The sequence below is a fragment of the Eurypyga helias genome, unplaced genomic scaffold (genome assembly GCF_000690775.1).
Source record: "Eurypyga helias isolate BGI_N326 unplaced genomic scaffold, ASM69077v1 scaffold17949, whole genome shotgun sequence".
NCBI lineage: Eukaryota > Metazoa > Chordata > Aves > Eurypygiformes > Eurypygidae > Eurypyga > Eurypyga helias.
Genome location: NW_010271610.1, coordinates 1 through 14,823, shown reverse-complemented (window position 1 = coordinate 14,823; position 14,823 = coordinate 1). Strand labels below are relative to the sequence as shown.

Below are 14,823 nucleotides of genomic sequence, written 5' to 3'. Positions count from 1 at the left end.
CCCCCTTTCTAATCTTAATAATCATTACTTGAAGTAAATGGGCTACTGGCTGCAGTGTTCTATGTGTACAGATGTAGTGAAGTCACAGTAAATACTTTGTAAGGATACTTAGGAATTTGTTCTTGGATTGCTCTGCGGTGCAAGCAGTTGAGGAGCAAGCAAGTCTTATTTCAGCTGATCAATCCAGATGTTTTAGGTCTTCACATACTTGTCTAACCAACCCCTCTTCACTTACCTGCCTTTGTCTTTTATGGTGTCATGTTCACTACCTCTATTCTGTATTTGTGTGGTTTCAACATATCCTATAGTCTTGTTTTCTCACAACTACCTACATGGTTTTTTTTCCTGTGTCCCCTTTTATATCTAAGTTGTCTGTTTTGAACTATTCCCCTCAAGGCATCACTCTTCCCCCATAAAAAACATGTTATCATAGCATTGTTACACCATGTTGGACCCAACTGTGGGTCTGGTCGGCTTTTTCCTCTGACACCCGTTCTTTCATCCTGCTCAGGCCAGGTGTTTTTCCCTGTACAAGACCCTGGGAATATCATATTCCCAGTCCTATGCTGTCTCTGGTAAGCTATCCAGGGAGACACTGAGAGAAATTCTTTCTTCAAAGGCAGCGCTGCAAGCCAAACTGGACCAAACCAGGAGGGTGTCTCAACACGTGGCTGAGACTGCTAGAGTTTATGCCTCTCCCTTCTGAGGAATCATCGTTGTGACAGTGATCATCAACCAGTTGTTTTGCCCATGCTCTGACACTTCAACAACTTACGCTGTAAGTTCCCTGTGTTCCTGGTTACCCTCTAAAATAAAGCTTTGGACTATATGGCCCAGGGCTGCATTAGATTTTTGCCAGTATCTTAAGCTTCGCTCCAGAGGGGAGGTTGGTAGGTTTAGACCTATGTCTTCTGTTCCCAGGCTTCCAGCAGCTCCTGTAACCATGCAGATTCATGGAATGCACTGACACATTCCTCTGCTTTCTGTAGAGGCTGCAATACAAACAGCAGCTCCTTTACAGCAGCCCTGGAAATTTTACCTCCAGCCTCTTTGAGATAGATACTGGTCTCCTACCAGGACCTCCTTTGAAACTGGGAACTTTCTGCAGTTATCAGATCTGGCAGACATGCCAAGGAAGGGGTGAGAGACCTTACAAAATTGCAGTTTCCCAGCATCCTTTTCCATGTGCTGAAATCCCCTGGTGCATAGCAAGTTTAGTTCCAGAAGGCTGGAGCTGCTTTGAATGTGCACGTCCTTCCTGTCTCAATCCTATTTTGGTAGAGCATTGGGCTTTCTTTCCCCAGAGAGCTGTTCTGGAGACCCCTCTTTCAGAACCTAGCCTTCCTCATGAGACCCAGCACACTAGGTTGACGGTGAAACTCCAGATCACATCAACATCCCTTTGCACTTGTTCTTCACACACTCTGTTTTCTCAGCTTTCTGACTTCCCCAAATGCAAAATGGTTGACTACTGTGTCTGCACAATGTAAAGGCCTTTTCCATCCTCATTTCATAGCCCACTATGTTCCAGTAGTTTGTTATTAATTTTGTCAGTGCTGCCTACTGACATTGCAATTTGAAACAGATCATCTGATGTTTCCCTATGAAGAACTGTTCTAAGCTGGAACCAAGCTTTGGTTACTCTTTCTAAGCTCAGCTTTTATAGTTTGGTCCTCTCACCCTGCAGGCATTTTGGCAACTTTCTGTCTCCTGATGTAGTTAAGGAAAAGAATTTTTTTGCTGTTGTTGTTTTCTGCAGATTGTTCCTCACTTGCTTTATTGTGTTTCTATATTTAACCAAATAAATTAGTTGTTTTTGCTATTTCTTGTGTTTGAACTCAACTTCAGACTTGGGAAGGATGCCCTCATGCATGTAATAGACATCTCCCTGGCCCTGGAGTTTAGCCATAGTAGTTTACTTCTGCTTCTAAGAATTTTCTGAGGGTATTATGCATTTGTTGTGAGCTTGAGGTCTGGCTCTTCATCATTCCGTGAAGGTTTAGCTTTCTATGGCTCATTTTTCGGTCCTTTTAATAAGCTTTCTTGTTTTTCTATAACATCGTTTTATGTGTAATGGATGCCCTTTTTTGTTTTCTTTTTTTTTTTTTTTTCTTTCACTGCTCATGCAGGGAGCATCCTGATCGTTATTAAACCTTGATCTAATGTTGCTGTTACCCAGTGTTTATGTTGTTGATTTATTAGCATTTTTTTTCACCCTGTATGGCTGGAGCATTGGCCCCAAACTTGTGCTCTTGAGCCTCTTACATCTCCACTGTAAAACTCCAGTCAGATGTACGTATTTCTACCAGATATTAGTTTGCAGCCTAGTTCCACTGTAGAATACTTGCATAGACATAGCTGTTATAAATCCTGCGTCAAGCTCTGCTTAATCTTGTCTGGAATACCTGATTAGCCACTCTGATAAGCAGTCACTGATGGTCTATAAAAATGTAGTCTTAGCATCATGTTCTGGTATGAGAGTTACAAGATTTATGTGGCAGTAGTTGAATACTCATCTATCATGTATGAGAGGAAGCTACAATTTAAATCCTGGTGTTCCGTTTCCTATCTGACAATGCAAATTTTGCTGGTTGATCTTGTCTGTATTGATGCCTACCTGGATTATGGCCAGCGTTTTATGCAGCCTGTTGGCCCCCATATCTTTCTGGCTTCTTCTGTTCTGTGCCTCTGCTCAGCCTGTGCTGGGGCTGTCCTCACTGGAATTTTCATATCCCTGTGTTCTTCTGCTGCAGAAGTGTGGTGGAAGTGAGCTACTCTTACCATGGTGAGAAGGCAGAAGATGAAATAGCCTTGAGAAACAAAGTCTGGGTGCCAGCTGTTGATTCGGGAAGAATCTAGGCATCCAGGAGTCTTTTTTCCCCCTGCTGTTCCAACCCACCTCACAGTAATGGTGCCTAGGAAGGCAGATGTGCAGGGTTTGGTATGTGGCTCCTTGCTGCCTGAAAGAGTACGTTTTGCACTAGTCAGATGTACAGATGGAGAGCAGCTCTGATTTTCTGCCTTCCCTCCAGGAGACAGATTTGTTCCTTTATATGGATGGAAGCAAGCCACATAAGCTGCTTACGAGTCTTCTTGCTCAGCCCTAATCCTCAATAACGTCTTTGTTACTTCTCTCAACCCTACTCTAAGGTTTGCTATGCTCTGCCTGACAGTATCTTCAAGAGAGGGGGAAGATTAGAACAGCAATGAACGGTCTGAAATACGGTTCTTGTATGTTCTGTCTTCACCTCTTCCTTTTTTATGGCTTGGGATAGGAAGCAAAGTAGTTAGAACAGGTGAGAGGATTAAGAAAATACATTTGGGAGATTACTTTATATTTCTACCAGCTTTCTGCTTTTAAAGAGATGTAGGGGGTGTGTGTGTGTGTGGCTTTTCAGTTTTAATGCCAAACTAGGAGACTGGCCAAGTTCTAGCTTTACTCCTTCTGTGTATTCCAAACATGTATAAAGTATAATATTAAGTGAAACAGACATGCTAAAACTTAGGATTCACTACCTGTGACTTTCTGTTTCCAGGGGAGTCGACTGGATGAACAAAGATGTTCCCTTCCAGCTCCTCTCAAGGTCAGGCCAAGTCATTGTTGCCTCTAAAGTTGCTGAGAATGCAGATAACTGACCTGGCTTGCAGTGTGTTTTTGTCTTGGTGTGAACAGGGAGCCTACAAACAGACCTAGAACACACATATGCTTGATTTTTTTTTTAAAGTTGCTGCACAAGAGGACGTGTTGTGTTTAGGCCCAGTCAGGAACAAAGACCACAAGGCTGCCTGCTCACTCCTTAGTGGTGGAGAACTCTTCACACTCTTCCCCTGCTGCCCCGTGGGGTCCCTCCCACGGAAGACACTTCACAAACTTCCCTGACATGACTCCTTCCCACAGGCTATGTTTTTCTTCACGAACTGCTCCAGTGTGGCTCCCCTCCGCAGGCATGCGGTCCTTCAGGAGCTGACTGCTCCAACACAGGCATAGAACAGAGTCACGGGATACTTGGGGTGCAGCCGCTTGCCCCAGCATGGGCATGGGGCCCCCCAGGGACTGTGGACAAATCTCTGCCCCCCCTAACCCTCCATGGGGGCAGGGGTCAGCCTGCCCTCTCACCACAGGCTGCAGGGGAACCTCTGCTCTGGGCATCTCCTCCCCCCCCTTTCTTCACTGGCTTTTGCAGTCTGCCTGGTTGTCTCTCTCACATCCCAGCCCTCTCTCCACCTTCCTCTTTGCTCCCTTTCAGTTTCCCCTGCAGCTTCTTTTTGTGCCCTCCCCTCTTAAATAATGTGAACTCGCAGAGGCGCTGACTGGCTCAGCTGTGGCCAGAGGCCGGTCCGACTTGGAGCCAGGGGAGCTTCTACTGATGCCTCTCACAGGAGCCATCCCTGTGGCCCTTCCCCTGCCACCACAACCCCCCACCACAGAAACCCACCACAGGGTGAAACTATGTAGCTAAAACAGAATCAATACTTCCCCTTCTCAAATTTAAATGGTTCCAATAAATGTTTATTATTATTAACAATCTTGTTTTTGACTAAATAATTTCTTAAAATTTATTCAATTTAAGAGTTATAATGATATTAATGGAACCACGCTGCATTTATTTCACCGATCTGCTTGAAGCCTCATAGATGCTACTAGAAAGCTTGTCTGTTTCCCTCAATATTGGGCCAATGAGAACAGATTTCTATCCTTAAATTCTCAACTCTTCCTCTCCCTTCTTTTAGCCTCAGCTCAGGCACAGTAACCTTAAAATCAATATTGACCTTGAATTTAATCTTGGAATGACCTTTAAAAAAAAGCCACATACAGAATTGATGTAGCTCTGTTTTGACAGAGATAGTGCTCTTTGTGGAGGAGCGTATGGAAGAGGCATACAGTTGGCATAAAGTGGCTCAGATGCTCCTGTTCTTGCAGTCATGCTTCAGTGCTGTGCAGCTGTATACCACAGATCTAGCTGTGGAGATGACACACCCTTGATCTCGCTGTAAATACAGTACTATTTCTATCATCCCTATGTCGTCTCTGTGGAAGAACAGCATCTGTCTAACACTGTGTGAAAGGAGAGAGGCTGTCACTTCTAACCTCACCCAGTTTTCCTACAGCTTGACCACCTTCTCATTTTGCATGCCTGTATTCTGTGTAGATTCAAGGAGGAAGGTGGGTGAAATCTGACTCCTACATTTATTGTTCTCAAAGTTCTGTATTATAATGCTGAGACCTGGGAAATGGAGTCTAACCTTAAATCCTAAAGTAAAATTCTAAAGGTGATCTAGGGCAGCATGGAAGCTGAGGGCACAGCTTGCATCATCTTGAGAGCAATAGTGCTATTAAAGATGTCACACAGTTTTTCTAATGGTCTCTTCTGATTTCAGACAGAAGAAGAGTATATTCCTTACCCCAGCATCCACGAGGTGAGTTAGTACTGCTCTTCTATGCTTTTCCTTAAATTTTATTGGCCTTTCAGCTTATCAGCCTTTCAGCTTTCATGTTCTCTGTCCTTCTGAATAGGTATTACAGAAAGGGTGGCCTTATCCTCTCATTATCTTACCCCAGTTTGGGGGCTACTGGATTGAAGGGACCAGCCACAACCTCTCCAGCTTGAGTCCAACTCTGTCTGACGTGCCCTTTCCCTGGAGTGGTAAAGTGAAACTGGAGAGTGACCCTACAGCCAAGCTGTACCGCAAACATTTTCTGGGGAAGGTAAGGGTGGCCTTCAGAGCCTTTTCTGCCCACCCAGCCTCAAGGCTGAAATGTACCTCAGGCTTCTGCTGAGAGAAATAACTGAAAACCCAGTCCATATCAATTCCTTATGATGCCTTGAACTAATGTCAATAAGGTACATGCTCCTGTATGGCCAGTTGTGTGTTAAGTTGGTCCTGTCCCCCTGTGATACGTGCAGCATTCTGTGCATAAACAGAAGATAAACATCTGCACAGGAAGTGCTTATATTTGGTTAAGAAGCTTTTTTGAGGCTCTTGCATAGATACCAACTTCAGAATGACAAAGGTAAAAGTGTAATAAGATTGGAAACGGAGGTGGTATTATTTTTAGAGGGGACACTGATGGCGTGAGCCCCTCAGTAGCAAGCAAAATGGTCTGATTTCCTCAGTGTAGGTAAGTAGCAAATATGGTCACCACGGGATGTGTATGAAGGAACCGGACAATATGTTTTATAGTTTTTGATTTAACTAAGTTTGGTGCTAAGTGTTCCCTCACTTGAAAAATTCCAGTCGGACTGATAGGGAAACAGAGCTTGGTCTTTTAAGTGGATGTTTGTTGTCTGGTCATTAAGGTCTATCTGGGTTGGCCTGTTTAGGAAATTGATTGATTCCCAGACAATCTCAGGATGATATTAACCACCAAGAAGAAGTGAGAACAAGCTCATAATCTTTTCTGAGCTTCAGTTCATGGCATAAGGAGATAAGAAAGCCTGAGAGGTGTACTCATGCTGTATCTTATTCAGTGGTCCCTCTGCAACTGCCTAATAAGTTCAAAACCAATAAGAGGTGGAGCTTTGGGCTGTGCTGGGGACCTGTTCTTCAGTTGTTGGGCTTGTCTGAATGATCTTGTGTAGTATGCAACACTAGAAACTGGTATTAATATAATTTATAGGTAGAGTACCCTTCCTAGAGGTTTTCTGTCTAGACAGACAGTTCTGATGTACAATCTGTTAACGGACATTTGTACTGTGACAAATTCTGGAAGCCTCCAGTATGCCAAGTGTAATTACTTTTCTTGATAGTAAATTTAGGGTTGTACTTGAAGGTTTCCAGATAGGTTAAGAGGCAAACTGGAATATGAGTTTGCCAGAGCAACTGAGATCCTGATGTGTTAGACCTGCTGGCATCTGGCTCAGAAGTCTCATCAAAAGGCGTCCTGTTACTTTTGGCTGTAGGTAACCTCAGGCTTTCACTCCTAGTCCTTTGTTCTGCCTTCTAGTCCTGACTTTTGTTGGCCTTGTGCCATCTTTTCCCTTAACAGCTGGTCTTGGGCATCCACCCTAGCATATGACTTCTTTAGTGTATGGACTTTGATTCTAGACTTCAGCTGACCATTGGGTATGTTCTCGTTTCCTCCTTGAGTCTGTCTGTTCCTCAGCCACTCTGTCTTTCTGCCATTGGTCACACTGAGTACTGCACCTGATTCTTGTTCACATCCAAAAATCTATTAGTATCCTGGAAGTCATGGTCAGGAGAAATAAGCTGTCCTCTCAGCCTTTGCGGCTTCCTTTGATTTCAGCTTTTCTTCCCACGTACAGATAAGCACAGTCGCTCCCATTGACTTGAGTGACAGATCACACTGGAATCCTGTGATTTGCACACTGCAGCTAGAGGCCACATTATGCTGTTTGCTGCTCTTTCCTTACACCTTATCTTTTTCAGGACCCAGTCATTCGGTCTGCTTCAGCAGAAGGTAGACTATGGTAGTACCAGAAGCCATGAAACTTTTTCCCTGTAAGTAGGGCAGTTCTGGGTGTTGGGTTTTTTCTGTCGCAAAGAGGAAGGGGGGAAAATGATATCTCTAATACTTAAAGAAGTTCAGTAGCTTTGTCTTCACATCCTGGTTCAGAGTAGTGACAGTAGTCTGTTATTCCTTTTTTTTTTTTTTTTCCCCAGAGGGGATTGGTTTGTGTCTGTTGACTTCAAGGTGTTTACATCCACGTAGATATAAAAGTATTTCACTGGATGTGTCTTTGTTTCACGGCGACTTGGAACTCTAATGCAAAAACTTGTTTAGACTTTTTTCACAGCAAAAGGAAGTCTCACCAGTGTATTGAGAGAGGTTGCAATCCACCAGAGACAGAACAGACCTCCTGTATTTTCTAGGTAAAAGGCTGAGGAAGGAACTATCAGACTAGCCTGTTGTACAGCAGCTCTTTCTGATGAAATTACACGCTTTTCTCCCATTGAGTCCATATTATTAATCAATTATGTCTGGAGTATTCCTTTCACAGAACACATTCCAAATCCTGTGAGTTCTGACTGTACAACTGGACACATAACTGACTGTCATGCACAAGAATGCATTTATACAGGGCTTCCCGTGCTGCTCCTCCGAGCCTTGCAAACCTAGTTACCAACTTCAGTGCTTCCTTGCTGTCTTCTCAGACTCTTTCACTTGAGAAGGCTGCTGTTCTGCTGGTGGAACAGACCATTTAGTATTTGCAGGGGAATGGTGTTTTCTCTCTCTCCTCCATTTAATTTGACAGTGAGAAGCATTTCATATTTAGGCTGAGAAGATCACTTCTACAACTACACAGCATAAACCCCATAACCAGAACAGAATCTGTACACGCTAAAATGTATGCAGAGTACTTTGATTATACCTTTCAAGTAATTTGCTGATGGGCAACACTCTCATTAGGAAATATATCAACAAGCAAGATAGCAGTTGGTGCCTCTTCTCTATAAAACAGCGGACAAGTGGAATTTGGGAATCCAGCTTCCTATTACAGTGTGAGCATTTTATCTCCTGGGAGCAGCCATCTTCTCAGCGAGTGGACAGAGCTGCTTTTTCCTACAGAAGCACAAATGAGAAATCCAGCTGGATATCTTGAGGTACATCATCTGGGATTTGGAAAATCCCAAGATTTGTCTACAAAAGATATCAAAAGAAAGCCTTAATTTTTTTTTAATATATTTTTTTCTGTTGCCTAAACTGTTCTGCATTGAAGACCTCTGTGGATACATTCCTGATTCCACGCTCATCAGATTGCTTGTATGACTTTCTTCTGATTTTCGTGGTCCCAAGACATAAGGAGGCACAGATAATTCTGCCTGCTATAGTGTAGCTGAGACAGTTTTGGTTTGGGGATTCTTTATTTTGTTTTATTTATTTATTTGCTTCCCGAGAAGGACCCTTACCCCAACTTCCATCACTGCTAGCTTAGAAGTACTATACCAATCTCACTATATTCTGAGTTGGAGGCTAAATACTGGAATATACTACTCCCCTTTCCACAGAAGTTCTCATTAGCAGCAAGAGGTTAATATCTTAATCTACTCAAACCTAATCCAAAAATAATCTGATCCCCTGCATGACATTCTCAACAGTGTCTCTGTCCTACTTATACCTCAAACACAATAATTTTGCCCTCTTTGCTGAAAGCGTGAGTTCAGCCCCAGGTTCTTTGATTGGTCAGAGTTTATGTAGCAGCCAGCTCCAAAAACTGGCCGTAAAGGGGTTTTCCTTATGATAACGTCTGCTAGGAAGATTGGAGCTATCTAAGCATTGCTCAATGACTCCACTTGTATAGTCTTCTCATTGTATTCGAGGTTTCTCTTCACACCCCCCTTCTCGAAAGGATCTAATATTTTGAGTTTAGCAGTTACATATATCTATGTATATATGTTATATATTAAAAATATGAATACATATAGGTCCATATGTAAAATATATATCGATATACCGAGGAGATATGTATACTCGGGAGAAATGTATGGCTACAGCCACTTCTATACAGAGCCTGTGAAAAAGTTTGCATTACGCTTCATTGTTTGACTGAATAACTTTCTGCTCAAGGCACACTCCGCTAATGCTGAAGCAGTGTTAGTGGCACTGCTGAGAAGAGTGTTCTTCTGCAGAGTCGTTACCTGGAGCTCTGATTGCATCCTCCCTGAGATGTGAGTGTTCTTAGAGGTGAACCGTAAGGGATGTTGCATTTGGTATTATGATCCTGCTATTGCAGTTTGTATAGAAAATTCCAATGACGACGTCCCGCTGAATGTGCTGGAGACCACTACTGAGTCATACAGAATCTGAACAGACAGGGAAAATCCATGAAAGATACCAGTTTCTTGTAAATAAATTCGATTTCTTCAAAATGTGTGGCTGAATGTTCTCATCCTCGCATCCTATTCCTTCTCAGGAGCCCTTCTGATGATGGATAGCTGAGGAGGAACTGACCTGACAGTGGATGAACTTTGACTGCTATGTTCATGCACTGATCACCAAGGGGGCTGCATGACAACCGTATGCATGTCTACAGGCATGCCATTCCTAGTTAAAGAAAAAAATTAGCTAATTTTGAGTGACAGGCTCTGTGCAAAAAATCCGGTAAACTTTTGTGGAATCATGTTGGGAATAATGCATTTTGGCTTCCTGTTTTCAGGAGCACCAGAACTTTTACTCCAGTGACATGACCTTGGGCTACTTGGTACTTTCTGTGAAGTATGAACAGATCGAGAAACAGGAAAATCTACGCCTGTTGCTGAGGTAACAGTGGCTGTTGTTGAAGTGCATGTTACTGTGCTGTCTCTCATCTTACCTTGATCTTCCTCTGCACAGATACTGGTGTGAATCTTCTTCTGCAGCAGACTGCAGAGAAACCCTTGAGCCTTCTTTTCTTGCCTTTCCCTCTGAGCTTCTCTCGGCAGTTTCCTTCAGGAAGCTGAAGTGGTGTTTGCAGGCACACCTTTATAGTTCATGTGTTAAAAACTTCTGTTCTTCCTACAAAAAGAGTATTTTTCTGTTTATTCAGTTTACATAGTCACATAGGAGTAGTCTCTAGGAGAATATAGGTTCCCCGATGGAGGGCAGCCTAGCTAGCCCCTGGTTTTGGACTTCATACTTGAAACTAAAGCTCCCTTGAAGGTGAGCTAGAACACTCCTTATATTCCCAGGATGGCTTACGAATTGCTACAACCCCTAGGGCTTCCACAGAGAGCCAATACCAAGACAGAGCTGCTGAATGAACTAGAGGAAGAACAGAGGTGGATCTTGCGTAGATAAGTGAGAGGCACATTGCAGGAAAGCCTTTTACCAAACTACGGGCTGGGTGCACTTCCAGTAAGCAATATGCTACTGGAACCAGCTTACATACAGTTGCTGCTGACAAGGAGTCATCCAGGACTGAGGGGAAGATACTGTTTGCGCAGGAGTCAGCTGCAAGAGAATCACGGGAACACTTCAGAGTACCAGGCAGAGCAGTCATCTGGGAGAGGGGGAGGAAGGAGAGAGCCTATTTGTGAGCTGTGCTATGGAGTGTTTATCTGAGCCCAGAATCATAGAATCGTTTAGATTGGAAAAGACCTTTAAGATCACCAAGTCCAACTGTTATCCTGGCACTGCCGAGTCCACCACTAAACCGTGTCCCTGCGCACCACATCTACACATACTTTAAATCCCTCTGGGGATGGGGACTCAGCCGCTTCCCTGGGCAGCCCGTTCCAGTTCTTGACAATCCTTTCAGTGAAAAAATTGTGCCTAATATCTAATCTAAACCTCCCCTGGCACAACTTGAGGCCATTTCCTCTGTTCTGTCACTTCCTACTTGAGAGAAGAGACCAACACCCACCTCCCTACCCCCTCCTTTCAGGGGGCTGTAGAGAGCCATCAGGTCTGCCCTCAGCCTCCTCCCCTTCAGGCTGAACACCCCCAGCTCCCTCAGCCGCTCCTCATCAGACTTGTTCTCCAGACCCTTCCCCAGCTTTGTTGCCCTTCTCTGGACACGCTCCAGCATCTCTATGTCCTTGGAGTGAGGGGCCCAAAACTGAACACAGCACTCGAGGTGCGGCCTCACCAGTGCCCAGTACAGGGGCACAATCCCTGCCCTGCTCCTGCTGACCACACTGTTCCTCATACATGCTGGTGGCCTTCTTGGCCACCTGGGCACACGCTGGCCCCGATTCTGCCCGCTCATATTTCGCTCATATTCAGCTGGCTGTCGGCCAACACCCCCAGGTCCTTTTGCCTTTGCAGCTTTCCAGCCACGGCCTTCCTCAAGCCTGTAGCATTGCATGGGGTTGTTGTGGCCTAAGTGCAGGACCTGGAGAAATATTTCTTCAAGCAAGAAAAGAATGCAAAGGAGCAACAGACTAAGCATCACTGTCTTTCTCTGCTCCCCACAACAAGTGGTGAGCAACAGGAAGTGTAAATACCTCCCTTTTCCAGTGATTTTACGCACCAATCTTAAGATTAGTCCTCTGCAATTAACTGCTTTAAGGATAATCTGAAGGAATGAGTACTCTTTAAGGAGTCAGTGTTGCTTATGTCTCATTTCTGCCTTTGCTCTAATACTATTTTTGTTTTGTGTCAGGACTCGGACTGGCACTAAACATGACCTGATCCCCATTTCTTGTCTGAATGAGTTTCCCAATGCTGTTCAGATGGCGAAGGTGCGATTCATACTTGTCTGTTTACTCCTACAGCCTCATTCCTCAAGTTATTTTCACCTCTGTCCTCCCATTTCTCTCTTTTCTACTATTCCCCAGTAGTACTGTCATACTTGTACATGTCCATTTAGCTTTTCATCTTTATCTTCTAATTTTACTTAAGAATTTTTGCCTGTAGGGACTCCTGTCAGATAACTATAACCAGTGCCTATGCTTTCATGCCTGCAGCAAGCTAGGGTACATGATAATCACACTTCTGTTTCCTTCTCTTTTTCTCTCTCTAACGTGACAGCTACTGTGTGAGGATGTGAATGTTGAACGCTTCTTTCCTGTGCTCTACCCCAAGGTATAACGTTCTGATATGTCTGTGTGCCCCTTTTCCACCAAGGTCTGGCTAATGACATCCAACTGTTAATTTGTGTTTTCATTACCTTAGGCTTCGCAGCTTATTGTTGCATTTGATGAACATGTCCTAAGCAATAACTTCAAATTTGGGGTCATCTACCAAAAACCTGGACAGGTAGGCTCCCTCAGATCCCACAATACGTGAGGCAAAACACAAAGAGTAAGTTCTCTTACCTTAAATGTAGTAACAAGGTCTGTACTATCCTGTGAGAAATACAGATGCTGTAAAGAGAAAGAATAGAAGCTTGCCTTATGTTGATTGTTTGTGCAGGTCCTCTAAGCTTGTTGAACTGTGTATAGAATTTACTGCCTGCTCTTTGTACTGCTTGTTCTCCTTATGACTTCTCTTTTTCTTTTGAAGACGACCGAAGAAGAAGTCTTCAGTAACACAGAAGAGAGTCTGGGTTTCCTGGAGTTCCTGGATTTCCTTGGTGACAAGATTCAGCTGCAGGATTTCCGTGGGTGCGTACCCAGCGCAGTTGGAAAGCCAGATTGAGTTAGGGAACACTTTGTGTTCAGACCTGTGACCCTTTTAGAGCCCTGCTTTCAGAAATGTGCTGTGTCCACTGAAACCCAGTGCAGGTGGAGAAGCCCAGACTACTTTTGTGAACCTTCCTGTCTGGGAACCAGTTGGAGCTTAGGTCTCTGCTGGTATTTTCATTTAAAGGTCTTCTGGAATCTCAATCTGACCCACAGTATCAGTCAAGAATAATTTTATTTGACTGTATGAATGTAATTTTGTTTCACAATGGTACGGATCACTATACAATCTCTTTCTGTGGGGCAGCCCATCCTTTCTGTAGTTCTAAAATATGTATTGTGTTTCTCAGGAGAATGCCAGAGAAAGCAGCTCCTTTGGAGATTCCTGGTTTAGCTTCATAGCATTTAGCAAGCAAGCTCATCAGCAGAAACATTGTGCAGCTTCCTTCGGTCAGCGCATTTGTTTTGGAAAGATTTGGTGTCCCTCTATCACTGATTTCTTAAAAATTGCCTTTGATAATATTGATGTACCAAGCTACTGTTATTGATATAATCTTTCTTCTGCCCACTTTCTCATCTCTGTACTTTCTGACCTATGGCACGGTGTGGATTTGCTCAGGTTCCGGGGAGGCTTGGATGTCACCAGAGGTCAAACGGGCACTGAGTCTGTCTATACAAATTTCCGGGGCAAGGAGATCATGTTTCATGTGTCTACAAAGCTGCCCTTCACAGAGGGTGATTCCCAGCAGGTACTGGAAGGAGAACTAAGGAATACAACAGTGTGGCTAAGAGAGGAGGGGTATTCATTGGAGGACTACGTAGAGGGGAGAATGCCTAACTGCATAACATTAGGAATTATGGCTGGAGTAATGGTAAAAGTAGTGATGAAGGGTTTGGTTGAACATATGGGTTGGAGATGCTAGGCAGACTGGTGTTTGAGGCCCTATTTAAGCCATATAAGGCTGAGAGAATTGGGCTTTTTCAGCCTGGAGAAGAGAAGGCTCCGGGGAGACCTTATTGCAGCCTTCCAGTACCTGAAGGGGCTACAAGGAAGCTGGGGGGGACTTTTTACAAGGGCCTGTAGTGACAGGACAAGGGGGAATGGGTTTAAATTGGAAGTGGGGAGTTTTAGATTGGATATCAGGAAGAATTTCTTCCCGCAGAGGGTGGTGAGGCACTGGCACAGGTTGCCCAGAGAAGCTGTGGATGTCCCATCCCTGGAAGTGTCCAAGGCCAGGCTGGATGAGGCTTGGAGCACCCTTGTCTAGTGGAAGGTGTCCCTGCCCATGGCAGGGGGTTGGAACAAGATGATCTCTAAGGTCCCTTCCAACCCAAAGCATTCTGTGGTTCTATGATTGTACTGTTCTACTCTTTTTCACATGCTTTCTCGCTTTAGTATGGTTTTTTCCTCTCCAGCTTCAACGGAAGCGTCACATTGGGAATGACATTGTAGCCATCATCTTCCAGGATGAAAGCACACCTTTTGTCCCTGATATGATTGCTTCTAATTTCCTACATGCTTACGTGGTAGTTCAGCTCACTCACGACACCACTGGGGACACTCTCTACAAGGTACGCAGAGCCAATAGATTCCTCTGTACTGATTTGCTGATATTGATCCTTGAACCTGTTCTTGGGCCTTTGGGAGAGGTTCAGGTTCAGCCAGTTGTCATCCTAATTTGTTAAGTATCTACACATGAAACTGGAATGTAGTTGTGTGTTCTTAAGAGTAGCTGATGAATTTCTGAAGCTTAAAACTTGGGAATTGAAGCAGGATGAACTCAGATAAAAAAGGTTTGTGTGCTGGATTCAGCCAGG

The 14,823-nt window shown here is 44.1% G+C and overlaps 1 protein-coding gene across 1 annotated transcript in view; it reads left to right on the top strand.

The window, feature by feature from the left end:
* RAP1GAP (RAP1 GTPase activating protein) overlaps positions 1-14,602 on the top strand; it is a gene marked incomplete at its 3' end in the record, with an annotated part of 17,510 nt that extends 2,908 nt beyond the window's left edge. Inside the window, exons 3-12 of the mRNA XM_010158878.1 lie at positions 3,537-3,584; positions 5,380-5,418; positions 5,516-5,707; positions 10,119-10,222; positions 12,045-12,123; positions 12,413-12,466; positions 12,557-12,640; positions 12,887-12,987; positions 13,625-13,754; positions 14,422-14,602. Coding sequence (XP_010157180.1) covers positions 3,537-3,584; positions 5,380-5,418; positions 5,516-5,707; positions 10,119-10,222; positions 12,045-12,123; positions 12,413-12,466; positions 12,557-12,640; positions 12,887-12,987; positions 13,625-13,754; positions 14,422-14,602 — 1,012 coding nt within the window. The remainder of the gene's footprint in view (positions 1-3,536; positions 3,585-5,379; positions 5,419-5,515; positions 5,708-10,118; positions 10,223-12,044; positions 12,124-12,412; positions 12,467-12,556; positions 12,641-12,886; positions 12,988-13,624; positions 13,755-14,421) is intronic.
* Positions 14,603-14,823: the final 221 nt, after the last annotated feature.